This window comes from Hyalella azteca, unplaced genomic scaffold, assembly GCF_000764305.2.
Source record: "Hyalella azteca isolate HAZT.00-mixed unplaced genomic scaffold, Hazt_2.0.2 contig14211, whole genome shotgun sequence".
Classification (NCBI taxonomy): Eukaryota; Metazoa; Arthropoda; class Malacostraca; order Amphipoda; family Hyalellidae; genus Hyalella; species Hyalella azteca.
In genome coordinates, this window is record NW_025944103.1 from 124,644 (window position 1) to 140,418 (window position 15,775).

The window sequence follows — 15,775 nt, forward strand, 5'->3', positions numbered from 1 at the left end:
AGAACTAAATACAAGACTCATCAGCTCGTGCTAGAAGTTACAATTTTGAATTCATCCAGTGAATCAATTGCACGTGAGATATTGCAAACCTCGTACGAACTTCAGTAAGACTTTGTAGACAGTCACGAAATAACGCAGATATTATCTTGATCGTTTGCATGAACAAACAACGCTGAAAAATAGACGATAAGCAGGCAATTAAAAAAAAAGGTTATTCAAATAATATTTTTTATTGAAAACCCGCAACACACACATGTAAACATAAACATTTCTAACAGTTATACGATTTCAATTGCAGCAGCAACTAGACTTCAGTACCACACTACTAGTGACTAGTGAGGCAACAAGCATTATGTCCAACCTTGTGGCGAAAATGCATAATTATTTCGGATTTTTTGTTTTTGCATTTTCCATTTTATTTAATGGAGAGATAATTTTATTAGCCACTTGTGAGTTGTACATCAAGATTGTAAAAGTTCATTCATTTAACGCATAGCAAAATTGATGGTTACAATTTACACTTGGACTCAAGCTTTTTTACGGTCACAGGTTGCTGATTTCACCATAAGGCGACCACGCGGTATTTTTATCATGGTTGAACTAGTATAACCACAATTTTATTATTCTAACTTGAGTCGTTCTTTTGAAAAAGCACTAATCGTAAACCAAATTATTGCAAAGTCATAATAAACGCCAGTTTCAAGATTAACGAAAATGTTAATAGAAACACGATTTCATGGGAATATTGCATTAGGAGGCCGAGTTCGGATGGAACGAAGAAATGTGAGAGCCAAACGCATTCGAATTAGGAGACTCATTTCGCATTCGGATTTCGTATCAAGAACCGCCTTTGTATCATTAATCTTTTCATACTGGTATCCGCCTTAGCATTGATACTAAAATAACGGATGATGGACAAGTCGCTCCGGCTTGTGGTCAAATAAAGCGATTGCGGTGCCGTCTGCGAATCCAGTACAGAGTAACTCCGTCGTGAATTTAAGTTGATGGAAAATTATCAACATCAATAGAATTGCGATCTACATAAAACGGTGACACAACAATAACAAAACAAGTACCATCGGAAAAAGAACACTTGCACGTAATTACGACGACTCGTGCCCCACAAGTCTCACCATATGCATATGCAATCTCACGCCACATAAAAACATTAACAGTCATCAAGCACGGTAGGAAAAAAGTCAACACAAGTAATAACAACTCAAGTTCCCACAAACCTTTACATGAATAACGGCTTCAGCGTTGAAGATCAGGACATTAGTTCTGTCGCCGATTATGATCAACTTGGCAGAATTTTCACAGTCTCGAATCAGCAACTTGCTTTCCAATATCCGTTGTGCCACCACTCCGATTTCGACCAGAACTTTTCACCGTTGGCTGGTAAAATCGAACCCACAACTCATTGCTCCTATTTTGGAGCTGAGAACTTCGAACACTCGGCCACCCAGTTGCAATCTCGCGCCACATAACAATTGTAACAGAACCATCTAGAACGGTAGGATAGAACAATACCACGTAACTACGACTCAAATCAGTCAAATGTACACTGGGTCATCAGCAAACTGGCATTTTAGAATAAATTGAACCAGAGTTTCTGTTTTTATTCGGAAAATTAATAGATATTTCTAGTTCAAATATACCCATACCCAAGAAGCAAGAACATCAACTGAAATCGTAGCACTCGTTCAAAAACCCCAGACCCCTCAACCAATTAGAGCGTTCGAGTTACGTACATAATATAAATTAGCATATGCGATCCACAAATTTTACGATTGTCTTTTATCTCGTAACAATTTGGTAATGAGAACTTCAGGCGCAAGCATGGCCCTGGCGTTATTGATGACCTACCGAGTTACTATTCCTTTTAAACTAGTTCAGCTGGGTTAACCTCATTGACATCAGTAATAAGATAAGCAATCTTACGGTAAAATCACACGTAAAGCCAAATCGATATACAAATAAAATTCGCATCTGTCGAAATAGAAGTAATAACTTGCGTTTGAATCACATAAAAAATATCCGGACGTGTTCGACGAGTGCGTGATTGGTTTTAGGAATCTTTTATCCGCAAGGTGAAGACCAAGAGCTAGTCAAGGGTCGCACAAAGCAGGATTCGAACGATCTCAAGGAGCAGCATCAGTCTAAACACGAGTAACAATTCTGAACATTAATAAGGTCACTAGAAACACGACTATCAGTGTACCAGCAAAATCACAGGCATGCTTCTATATTTCTCTGCTAGAATTCAAGATAAAAACATATAACCACCTTGACAAAAAGATGTAACAAAATAGAGGGAAATCATAACAAATGTAGCTTGCTTGTACATAGGGGAAATTACAATTAATAAGTAGCACAAAAATGAAATCGAAGCAACCGTACATAAACCAATATTTCACCCACAATAACCTTTATATTTATTCTATCTTTTAGAAGTAGAATACAATATTTAGGAGAGCACAATCGAAATATAGACGCTTCTATAAGGAAAATGATCAGCAGACAGTAGAGCAGAATTATGGGCAGTTAGGTCCTGACATGACGGAACGAAACAATTAATTAGGTATTATTAAGCATGAGTTCAAATCGATGATTTATTTCTTTCTAAATTAGATGAAAATAGTGAAATACAAGCTACCCAATATTGTTTAAAAACTAAAATAAAAGAATGGCATTAAAAACTGATAGCGGAGGTACGCACATAAAAATAGAAACCATAGACAATTGATCACAAATTTTAGGGGATCTTAGGCGGCATTGCCAGGTTTATTCAATGATGAATTAAATAATAATTATATAAAATATTATAACTAAAATAAATTAAAAACTTGGTACATCCGTGGGCTAGCAGTCTGAAATGGCAAACGAGGTCCGTCAAAGCCATCCAAACGTTAACAAATTAGTTTGAACCATAGTCTTCAAAGCCAAGGTTTACGACCAAGTGCCTAGCAGTCATGGGAATGTAGAGACAAATAACAAGACAGGAAATTGCTGGAGGAATCACACAGGTTCATGTGGTAAATTAGTTGGCACTTCAGAGAGGCCGTGCAACTGTCAGCTGCAGGTGCATGAAACTCAAGCTGAAACTTTTATTTATTCTTCTTCTGGTGGCCTTTCTTCTCCGAACGCGCAGGTTGCCCTAAGAAAAAAGAAATTATTTCAACATCAATATTGAAATAAAATACAGTGCAACGTCATCACCAACGCAAAAATCATTAAAAAAAATAACTAAAGACTAAAAGACTAAATCTAACTGAAAAAAATTGACAAGAAACTGTTCAACAAGGTTGACAACCTATGAAAAGTTGAAAAAAAATATTTGAAGGCATATAAAAAATCTACTCGATGTGTATGAGTTGAGGCAGGAGGCCAGACTTACGCCATCTGAGAGAGTGCAGGACGTGTCCAACAAAATAACACAGCCCCATGAGACCAACCAGCCCCACGATGAACAAGGCTCGGTGGGGAGTTGGGAGCTTGGCCAAAACGGGGTAGACCCAGTCGCCGGTCGTGTGTGCAATGAAAAAAACCCTGTACATTGAATGAGAATAATGAGTTCCTGTTCAATAAGAAGTACCTACTGCGCATTAGAGAAGTTTCTAGAATAATGGTAAATGTTACAGCCAATTCTTCAAAAATTGGAAGAAAAAACTGAGAACTGTTGTTTTAAAGTTCTGTGTCAACTGGTGGGCGTGTTTTTGTATAACAACAAATATTAGATGAAGATCCCACCAACAAAAACGAACACAGAAATCAATGCACAATTAGAAAGTAAACCATATGTTTTGTCTACTGAGAAAAAATTTTACTACCATCATCATCATCATCGTGAAGAGAGTTTTTTTAGACTCTCCCTCAAGTTCATTTTTGAGTCCTATAAGTAGACCAGTAAAGTATCATGGATACCAGCATCATCATACATAAGAATTTGGTTTAAATCTTGAATAAATGAGGAAATTAAAAATGAACTGATTCTAAATAATATACGTTTAAAAATTACTTTTTAAAGACAACACTTTCCATGAATCCAGTGTCTCTAATCTTACAGATGTACAATGAATTTCTCATTTAATTTTCGAATATTTAAAAAATCAATTTTTCATTTTTTAAATATATAAAAAAAATTTTAATATATGATTTTTTTTAATTAGTTATTCTGTTAATTGATTCATGCATTGCCTCTGACTTCATACAAGTGTGCAAAATTTCAGATCAATTAGACAGGTAAAAGTGTGTCAAAAATCAGTTTTAAGATTTGTAGCTGACAAAATTATTTTTACAATTTTTTTAATATTAAAAAATAATTTTTAAAATAATTTATTTTGACATTTGTTTCATGGATTGTCTCCAACTTTACACATGTGTGCAAAATTTCAGATCGATAGGATAAGTAGAAGTGTATTAAATTTTGATTACAAGATTTGTAGCAGACAAACAAACAAACAACAAGAAGTGAAGTTAAAGAGAAGTGTTGTAAAAATCTCTGCTTTGCCACTAAGCTACCATGCAATGTAGATGCAGGAAACGAGGCTGATGCAGAGAAAGCCTTTTTTCTTGGATGGAAATGATCTCTGAACACAGAGCAGCTCCAGCAACACAGCCACCAGGGGTAAGGTGTGCACAACATGGTTCAGCCATGACGGGAAGAACTCGTCAAAAATTTTAGGGAAAACAAGTTCTCGATCAGTGAAGAACAACCCCCAGAAAGATGTTGCCACAAACTGCAATGAGAATTTAATTTAGACACAGATATATATAACATATTTAAATTGAATTTTTTTACAATCATTCATTACTTTAAAATAAAATAGTCAGTACCATATGGCTCTTCAGAATTTATAATCTATAGTTTAGATAATTTTAATGTCAATACAAATAATAAACAAGCATATAGCTGTAATTTAGAGTGTAAACTACTACAATAACAATAGTAAGCTATGAGGAAAATCATGACAAATAAGCCCTAACAAGCTAACATAGAAATCCAATTCAGTATATTCAAGTACCAGTATAGGTACACTTCAACTTAGCCAACATTAAAAGTAGACAAGGACTATTTTCTATTCAATAAATATAAATGGGCAATACTTTGGCAATATTCCATACCACAGCCAATGGGAAGACTATTGAGGAGAAGAGGAAGTCCAGGGTCTTTTCAGGTGCAGTCTTGCGCTTGCTCCGTTGAGCTGATGAGAAGACATTGCTCAGGAAGCATGAGCTGAAGAAAGCACACTGAAGTAGCTGAAATAAAAATTATCAATCATATTAGATGTTTTTTCCTTTAAAATCATAAATACATGTTCATAGAAGCATTAATTTATTTACCTTAAGTATTAAATATTATAGGAAATTTCCTTAATACAAAGTTTGATGTCAATAATATATACAGATACGTATATATACATATTTATATATATATATATCAAAATTGTATTGTAGAAAACATTTTAAAAACTTCACCTTCATTCAAATACAACCAAACTTCAAGTTTAACCACAAATAACTCACCAGATCCCAGTAAGTTAAATACTTGAAAACACCATAGTTAGACCGACGTACTGTTGCTATTTCTTTGGGCGGAATGACTCCATATATGTAATAATATGAACTGTATCCATAAATTACAGCCAACACAAAATGATAACTTGTAAGAAGACTCATAATTGTTTTATATAATGTAGTTATAGTTTATATTTTATCCAACACCTTAACACTTGAATAACAATCTATTTTTTCAGCTTGCAGCCTTGCCTTCTGTGGAAAAAAGTAACAACTGGTGAAAACATCACAATGATGTTTCTGTATAAAACAAGCATCCCATCTGGATCACAATTGAATAATTGCAAGAAACCATTTCTAAAATTCCCCCAATCCATTATGTACCTGTTCATTATGGCCATACTTCACGTAAAATGCACACATTCTTTGAAGAGAGTGTGACTGGAGATTCTTGACTGGCCTGGATATTTTCCAGACATCAATCCCATTGAAAACTTATGGGCTATAATCAAACAAAGACTCCTGAAAGAAGACTGTTTGACAATGGCAAAGCTAATTAGTGCTGTAATTAGGACCTGGTATCATGATGAGCATGGGACTAAAATGTGTTCAACTTTGGTTGAATCCATGCCAAATCGTGTTCAAATGCATGTAAAAGAAAAAAGGAGGTCATATCTCCTATTAATTATATCATATTTTGTACCATTTTTTAAAATAAAACTTCAATGGGGCAAATAATTGTGTTATTTCAACTACTACTGTCCAAACTAATTTGCACAATACTGTGCGTTTCATAAATCTCACTTTGCACACTTTTTTTCAAAGATTTTTTAGAGATAGTAAATGTATGATTTCTCAACTTACTTTATGCTATATAGATAGTAAAAATGTTAAACTTTATACCACTATTTCTAGTTTTGCAATGTTTTGAATAGTTTAGCTGTTATAACATTTCTACAAAATGTGGGACAGCTGTCCTGATTTACCCTGCCCGTCCCTTATTACCCTGCTTGACAGTACTTGGGCATCTGCATCTCTTTTATATACTATAATACAGCTCCAGAGTTGAGAATGTCTTTGCTTTACATTCCTTGCTTCCATACTTTCAAACCACATATTTTCATTATTATTTTAGCTTTTTATTATTATTTGACATTCCATTCTATCCTAGCTAAACCCTGTACTAGTTGATAAATTGATGTTGTTGATGGCTTGAAGGTGAGGAAGTAGCCGCATGATGATCGCTTGTTACACCTGGACTCGGCAGAATTTACTTTGGAAGTTTCAGTATTATTCCACTGATTCTTCATTTCTTGGTGATTGTTTCTAGTGGGCTTACCTATTCAAGATTTCTGCTAAAGTTCCCTCCACAAAAAGTAGGTATACAAACCGATAGATGCAAGACACCTAAGACGTGAGTACTATTGAACAGCGCATTGTAATGGGTCGTCTTTATTAGTTAAGTGAGGGAAGGTATTCAAGGTTCTTTAAAATCTAAAAGGTTAAATAAAAGATGGTCTCCCAACTCCCCTTATAACCATCCCTGTCCACCAGGTGTTTTTCTCTTTTTTGTTCAACTTTATTGAATTCTAATAAAAAACTTCATTATAAAGGGACTTAAAATTTGAACCTAAGAGAAAGCTCTAAAACAAAAGCCTAACAAAATAACTGGATAACCAGATAACAGGAAACCTGACAACTGGCAACCAGGCAACTGTACAACCGGACAAACGAGGCATGGGTCGCTTATGAAGTACTTGAAGATGCTTCTGTAAAATATTTACCTGCATTATCAACACCTAAAACACTATTATTAAACATAACATCAATACAAACTTCAAAACATATATACACAATAAACTATCAAGCAGGATAACAGATAAATATATTTCTCATCTATAATGATATTCTCAAAAACACGACATTAAAATCTTTACCACTGAATATATGAACAGTGTTTTAAAAAGTATATTTTGGCAACTACTACTCACCAAGAAGAGGCAGTAGTGAATATAAGGTAATGGCTGATAGAAGATTTGGAATTTCAATCACCACTGACACATGAAATAATGGTCTGCAAAAAGGGCAAAGAGAATGAGATGGAGAGCACTGATAACACAAATATAGATAATGTTCACCATAAATTTCAGGATTCTAAATAATTTCACATTAACTCGGAACTGGGGGAGCGTTACTTCCTTAAGTGGGATCAAGGTAACCACCACTCTCCAGCAGTAAGAGTGACAGCCCATAACAACATGACACTCCAGATGGTACTGAGTGCATGCCAGGACTCAGGAGAAAACAATCAATAGACAAAAGACTGCCAATCCTGCCATGGCTGGAACGCAAAGGCTAAGGCTATTATGTCTCAATATAGGTATGTGCATAAACTATGCTCAAATGTAAACAATGCTGGCAAAATGGCAGACCGCCACTTTTTGCATCAGCACGTGTAAGCTATTTAATTTTAAAAGTCCTGCTCATATGTTAGCTCACTTCAAATGACTTGTGTTCATTTCCAAACTATAGAAACTTGAACTATGATGATACAATCTAAAGAAACTTGAACTATGATGATACAATCTTGTTTTTTTTTAGAAATTTCTATCAATTATTTTCTTAGCTGGGATGTGCAAAAGGTAACATTTTATGCTAAAAATAAACCTTGACATCAATGATTTTACTGCTAGCCTGCTAGGAGAACATTGTTACATGAAATTGTTTACTTGCGTCTAGTGTCAGATTGTAATCAAGATCTACTTACTAGTGAAATTTGTCAACTTGTCAAGTGCTACTGCCAGTCCGGATTGGAATTTTCCTACTTGTTTCTGAGATCTTGCGGCTCCAATGTGACGAATTTTTAATACATTTGGAATCACGCGGCCCAATCTTGCACTTTTTTTTAACAATTAGATAGAAGGTAATTGATCTGGCGGAAATCTCACCATTCTGGAAATGGCGGGGAAAGCTCCTGTTGTGGTCCTAATGGTAGAAGTTTTCCATGCTTGCCGCCAGTCAGCTTAGTCCTAAGTCCTAAGATAGCAATGGCAATGCAATGCCCAATGACAAATTGGCAATTATCATTAGTCAACATGTATTATTATCATTATCTGAAATTTATTATCATCATTTATTGTTATCATATACATAATCTTTACATCATTTTTACAGCATTTCCACATCATTTTCACACAATTTTTACATTATTTTCACATCGTTTACTCATCGTTTTCCTATCATAGGGTAAACACACCATATTCCGACATCTTAAGGACGTAGCAAGAAATAAATGGCTATAAATAGATCACCGTATGTGCAACTTGAGTTCTAATTGGTTTAGGTCTCTCTCAAAACACCACACTATGCGCCAGCAATGATGAAACGTCACAAACTGTTGCCATATTTATTTAAAAGCCTTTAGAATTCAAGTCTACTAATTCGCTGAATTCCGGCACTGTGTGACTAAATACTGCATATTGTAAGACTAATTCCGACAGCACTTCAAAATCTGTCAGGTTGTGAGGCATATTCAGTCAAGCTTTTATAAACATTCCCAACAGTGTAATAGGATACTAAAAACACTTTTTTACTGAAAATTATTTCCTCTTTCCTTGGCTAGACATCCTTTGTTATCTTATTTTGTTAAGGCCTGGCTACCTTCAAGACAACACTTGCACACGAAATCAACGTCTTCTCCATTCTTTATAGCATCCCAATCAAAACAAATTTTGTTCATATACTTTTTTGGCAGACCACTAATATGCATTTTTTCATCATAGGGATCACAATTGATCCACTTAGCCTTTACTTTACTTTCTTTATCATTCAACCATGAATGATTACAATATACACACAACCAGTCATCATTCTTTTGGCCTATTGCTTTTTCAAGTAATTGTGATCGATACTGGCAAGCGCTAATGACGCTCAGGAGTGGTGTTGCTGCCTGCTGGGGCCTTTCTCTCTTTATATACTATTTTGGCTGGATAATGAAGATGTTTTTATACTGGATTTGGAATAGTTAATGTTGACAAAGTTTTAGATGAGGTTGCCAAGGTTCAACTTCTGGATCCCAGAAGTTGAAGGCTGAGGCTCCTGACGGGTAGAAGTGGCAGTAGTTGAAGACTGTGGTTCCTTAGTGGTAGAAGTGGCAGTTATTGAAGGCTGAGGTGAAGAAGTGACAGAGGGAATGAAAAACAAAGATGCAGAGGCAGTAGCAGAAGATGGAGCTCTTGAAGGAGGATCATTTGTTGGTACTGGTGAAATGGCAGGTGCCATATATAAATCGCCCTCATCCATGTCTGGACCTATTTCAATTGTTTAATTTGGATTGATTACTAATTGGGTATTCCAGAGTCAAGATGTAGCCAAATAAAAAATCTTTGAGTATTCATCTGCAGGAAGGTTGATGTTAATTAGGGATCCTCACTCTTTGACAGCTTCATTGGCTGATGCAACTGAAGATTGATTGGGTCCAGCAGTAGCTGCAGTACTATCTCCTCCTGCTCCTGCTTGACTGAAACGCAACTCTCCTCATCTGGTTGTTGAGCAGCTTGCACAACTAACTCTTTGTACATGCCATGCCAGTCATCATTATCAAGCAGTTGTCCCTGCTTCAATCTTTGGCTTTTCTCAGGTCCTAAGAGAGTGTAAATAGTAGAAAGAGAAATTTCGAGCTGCTCTTTCGATGGTCTTAACTGAACAGCAGGAGTACTAGGTTTACTACTGCTCTGCTGGACCTCTTCTTCGTCTTTGTCAATGTCTAAACACTTTTTGTAATCAATTTGATCTTCATTCAGTGGGTACAGACCGCAAGCACGAAAGCCATTGATGATTGATTGCTTGGAAACCAGCTGCAAGACGTCTTTAAGGAGTGGGGCAACATCTTTTCTCCTAACCACAGAGTTAGGATTCTCCCTCTGAAATTTTACAACTGCCTGCCTCCAGTACATCTTCAAAGGATTGAAAGGCCCAACATCAGCTGGTTGTAAAATTTGAGTCATGTTTGGCAGCAAACAATAAAGTATGATCCCATTATCTTCGCAGAGTGTTGAAGTTTGAAGTGTTATATGGGTCTTGTGCCCATCCACAAATAAAATTACTGGCCTTTTTATGCTTTTATCATTAAGCCATGGTAAAAAGGCATTAGCAATGAATTCGTAAAAAGTTTCGGCTTTCATCCAGCCAGACTCTGATGTTCCAATAATAAATTCATCCGGAACTGCATTGGCAATGTTCTTAGGAAGCCGGGCATAGGGGTATATTATCATAGGGGCCACAATATCTCCCTGGGCACTGAAGGTACCCAAGAAAGTTAAATTTGATTTCTCAGGACCTGATGCCACTTCATATACATTCTTATGGCCTGTTAATCCAATGACTTTCTCAGTTGAAGGGCATAGCTGGATCGAGGACTCTTCTGTGTTAAAAATGCGTGCAGGATCAATGAATATGTCCTCGCATCCATCTTCGGTAATATGCTGCCGCAGCTCCCCAAACCACTTCCTGATGCTGGACTCTGTTATTTGGCATCTCGCTTTTGAAACATGCTCTGGTATGCGCACAGACAGATCTTGATGGCGCCTCATGAAACCCTGAAAAAATTAACATAGTTAAATCACTGGATGAATAACTTTACCTACTTCATCTATTAAGTGAATTGTCCAAATAATAACTTTAACTTTACCTCAAACCAGCGTCTTCCAGGTCTGTCTTTCTGAAAAGGACTTTCCCGCCCTGGGATGTCCTTGATAAGGCGCTGAACGGTGTTAAGGATATCGTTCTTATGTGGTGGTAGACCTCTGCGACAACATTTCTTTATCCAGCTGCAAGAAAATTTAAATAAATTTTAATGATATGCTCCACAAATAATCCTGACACTAAATTCATTTGCATGTAGTTTACAGTATGTTTAAGGCTCTTTTTACTTACGTCGCGATTGCTTCCTCTTCATCATCTGTAAGGTAAGGATCTCGACCAGGTCCTTTCCCTTCTCGATACTTTCCAGAAAGTTTTTCAATTAATGTTGTACGGGGTATGCCATATTTTGCTGCAGCAGCTTTTTTTGTAATGCCCCCTTCTACTACAGCTAATATTGCTGACTTCATTGCTTCTTCATTGTACCTTCGACGTTTTGTTGCAGGTGGCATATCACATATATATATATATAGCTTACTTTACTATACCTAGTTGAAATTTAAATGTTTCTTGTGAAATTATAACTGAAAATAAAGAAGTTAATAAAGGTGATTAATTATCTTTATTCCATGTTTTGAGAGTGATGGAAATAGCAGCAAGTGATGCTACTTATGTCACTCTCTAAACTCGGACAATAATTAATGTTTTTCGCAAAAATTTAAATAAAAAAACTTAAATCTAGCAGTGATGTATATTTGTAAATACAGTAGGTACACACAATATCCAATTCTATTTACATGAATAAAATTGCAAATTAATCCTAAAATGCCACATTAGCCTATAAGCACCTCATTCCTACCATAGTTAATAAAAAATATCAGAAATCATGTGACGGATTCTGATAATATGCTCGTTACCATGGAAATAAGTGACATAAACTCAAAAACAGGACCTAAATATGCATTGTTTCTAAATAAACACATTTTTTACCCAAATGTGCGTAATTCTGACACCCTGTGTTAGAATTAGTTTTTATGTGTCTAAAATCGTCTCTTAAATCAATCATCTATTAATTTTTTTACCACTTAAAATCAGCAAATACAAGTATAGGTACTTAAAGAATTCCTAATATATTCACAGACTTATTTAAAAGTCTCAAACCATATCATTCTTTCTACACAAACAGTTTATCACTATTTAGTAAAGCAAGGTCAACTATCAACTTTCAGCTTTTGAACTGGGCAAGGTGGCCCAGTGGTTAAAGTTCAGAGTACATGCAAGATTAGGGCAGAGAGGTGCAGATTCGATCCCAGCTCTGGTCAGAATCGGCAAGGAGGCCGGGCGGTTAAGAAAAATAAATTTGAAGCAGTGAGTTGCGAGTTCAAGCCCGCAACAAACTGTGGATGTTCTGCAATGTTAAGAATCAGCAACAGGCCTAAGGCCTAATCAACGCTGAAACCGCTATATATCTATATACGTGTTTTGATGTTCTCACGATGACTTGGACTTATGCTCTGCAGATCTTAACATTTTCTGCTAGCCCTAGTGTTTTGCGGAAATCTTGCGCACAATAGTATGACATTGCTATTTCAACCATCTACGCATGCGTGAAACTAAGACCAAGCTTAATAAAAAGAAAAAAAGTTGAGGGGTGTTGGAATGGGTGAATAGCTAGAGGTCAGCATAGCCCAAGTCCACAGTGCGATTCATATACCTTCCCGAGCGTAACACAGCTGGGCATCTTCATGGCTTTTGACACAAAGCGCCCACCGGCCATCACACCGGCTGTTCAGTCACAGGCCGGACTCTGGAGCGCATACAGGCCATAGCACAGCTGGCCGGGGTGCAACAGGCCCTACCGCAACAGCTACTCCTAACGTAACCTAACCTAACCTTACCTGCGCCGCCTGATGCCTGCTGCAGTAGGGCCTGTTGTGCTCCGGCATTGTGAAGCAGTGGCTGCGTTGTGCAAAGCGGATTTACTGTTAGCCATAGCCCAAGTTACCCACAGGCCACAGCTCATTGGTCTGAGGCTATGTGTAGATATTGAATGCTGATGGTTGGCCTTGGGCCCAGGGCCTGTTTACGAGTCAATTTGGTTATCCACGGCTGCGCTCCCGTCGTAATTACCCAGTACCCACACCCACAGTGTCTGAATATGGTGCGTTTACCTATAATGAATGCATCAATGAACCCACAATCAGCATTCATTGATTTCATTCATCATTATTCATTTATAATTCATTCATTATTTGTCATTTATTTTTTAATTTGTCATTTATTTATCATATTTTCATTTTGTCATTTATTTATCATTTATTTTTGATTCATCATTTATTTATAATTTATTTATCAAACTGGAATTTATTATGTTCAATTCTGATTTCTTGTTTAATTTATAGCCTACCAAGGCAACCATTCATATCTATCAGGCTGCAGTCTACATGGTGGCAAACCAGAGATTTTTAGAATCAGTCCATTATTAATTTTCTCATTTACTCAAGATTTAAACCAATTTCTAACGTATGATAATGCTGGCATCCATGATACTTTACTGGTCTACTTATAGTACTCAAAATTGAACTTGAGAGAGAGTCTAAAAAACTCTCTGCTTTGCCACTTCAGGCATACCCATTTCCCCCACCCCCTGCAGGCTGCAGTCAAAGTCTCAACTCTCAACCAAAATGTTTTATTTTAGTTAGTACCTAGAATAGATAGCCTACAACAAGAGCTTTCTAATGGTACTACTAAAATTTTATAAACTGGCTCTTGGCCTTGGGAAACCTAAAATGATAGTTAAAAAAAAAAGTGCCAAAAATTGGTCCATTTTGGAGACATAATTTAATAGAGGAAAAAATTCATAGCTTTTTCAATTCAATATGTATTCTACTTATATTCATATGGTAATTAAAAAATCTTTTTTTCAGCTGTATAGTTTTCATCAAGATCAAATGAAATTTTTTTTGCGCACATACCCATGGTACCATGCACATAGGCCTACCTACGCAATGCCAGTCGTACGGACCATCTTCTTCTTCTTTTCCGGGTGTCCACGCTGGGTGGACTTAAAGCCACAGGACAACCGCAAGGATGACCGTTGGGCCTGAGAGCTTCTGCAGTTTTGGACCTCTTGGCAAGGAAGTCAATCCACTTTATTCTTGCTTATAAAAGGTCAGAGGGCGTGATGGTTGGGCTGGGCATGACAGCATGTAAGAGAAAAGTTACACAGAAGTCCAGAGCTGGGCAGCGCTACTTTGAAATGTAGCGGCGCTACCGCTACATGCTCTATATATAGCAGGCGCTACCGCTACTGCTACACCCACAAGATTGTAGCTAGCGCTGCCTCTACCGCTACCGCTACAGATGTAGAAAAAAATGGCGCTACAAAAAATGTAGCGCCGCTACATTAGCCACTACAATGGCCAAAATTATTGGGAATCTCTAAATATTTATTGTTCTGCTATTGGGATTTACTCATAGAATAGAATAGAAGTGTCGGCACTGAAGAAATAGGCCCATGGCCTGTTGCCAACTCTTGAATTTTTCGTGACTTGATTAACAAGGGATCCAGCCTTTGGAACCCAATCTTTCCATAACTGATGATTGATTGAGATAGCTGCTGGACTTATTGCCTGGTCCGTAATTTGCTAGGCATTTCAAGACTGAACATATGCTCCTGCATAGCTTCGTCTAGTCTGTTTTTGAAGATGTTCATACTTGGAGCGTCAACAATGCTATCAGGGAGGCTGTTCCACATGTCGGTGACTCAAAGCGAGAAGAAATGTTGTCGCATGGATGTGTTACAATGCAGTTTTTTTAGTTTATAGCCGTGGCTCCTGGTGTTGGTTCTTGTTTCAAATTCTAGTAATCCTTCTGGGATGGTGGGACATTGTATAAGTCATGAGTATTCTTGTATGCTCCAATGAGTTCCCCACGCAGACGTCAAAGTCGTCGATAACTGAGGCTTGGAAGCTTCATAATCTTTAATCTTTCCTCATAGGACTTGCTTTTCAAGCCCAGAATTATCCTTGTTGCACGTCTTTGAATGCTCTCTATTATATTTTTGTCCTTTTCAAGTTTCGGTGACCACACGATGTTTCCAAACTCTAGGTTTGGGCGCATGAACATTTAAACATAAACATTTAATGTTTAATGATAATAAAACATTTTCAAAACATATCAATGCAACTTTATTGCAATTAACCTAACTGAACTAGTATATGGGTTAGATACAGTAAATAAAAGTTCTAGCTATTTTCATGTTTTACCTTCCTACATGGATGTGTATGTGCATACCTTCCCTACCAATCTAGAAAATTATCCACATATACATACACAACAGCATGATATGTGCTGTGATTGAGTTGATGTCCCAATTTGGCTGCTTGGTCCGCCAGCTCATTTCCGTGTATCCCAGCATGGGCTTTTACCCATTGTAGAACTACTTGCCTTTCAAGGTTGAGGGTCCAAATGAGTCTATGGATTTGCTGAACCAGTAAGGAACACTTTGTAGTACCACTGCGTGGTGAGCGTAGAAGGAGCAGCGCTGATTGAGAGTCAGTACTGATGACCCAGTTTGGGAGGTTAGACTGCTGAATGATGTCAAGTGAATGATACA

General features: G+C 37.0%; 2 protein-coding genes across 2 annotated transcripts; both read right to left on the reverse strand.

Moving 5' to 3' along the window:
* Window positions 1-211: 211 nt before the first annotated feature.
* Window positions 212-6,325, reverse strand: LOC108675357 (androgen-induced gene 1 protein). Its single transcript, XM_018163359.2, has 5 exons — window positions 5,527-6,325; window positions 5,125-5,259; window positions 4,522-4,739; window positions 3,398-3,549; window positions 212-3,157 (listed from the first exon to the last, which is right to left on the reverse strand). The coding sequence occupies exons 1-5, from the start codon at window positions 5,677-5,679 to the stop codon at window positions 3,108-3,110; spliced, it is 708 nt and encodes a 235-aa protein (XP_018018848.1). The 5' UTR covers window positions 5,680-6,325; the 3' UTR covers window positions 212-3,107.
* Window positions 6,326-8,631: 2,306 nt separating this feature from the next.
* LOC108675358 (MFS-type transporter clz9-like) lies at window positions 8,632-11,719 on the reverse strand. Its single transcript, XM_018163360.2, has 3 exons — window positions 11,452-11,719; window positions 11,207-11,345; window positions 8,632-11,114 (listed from the first exon to the last, which is right to left on the reverse strand). Exons 1-3 carry the CDS (start codon window positions 11,667-11,669, stop codon window positions 9,936-9,938), a joined length of 1,536 nt encoding a protein of 511 aa, XP_018018849.1. The 5' UTR covers window positions 11,670-11,719; the 3' UTR covers window positions 8,632-9,935.
* Window positions 11,720-15,775: the final 4,056 nt, after the last annotated feature.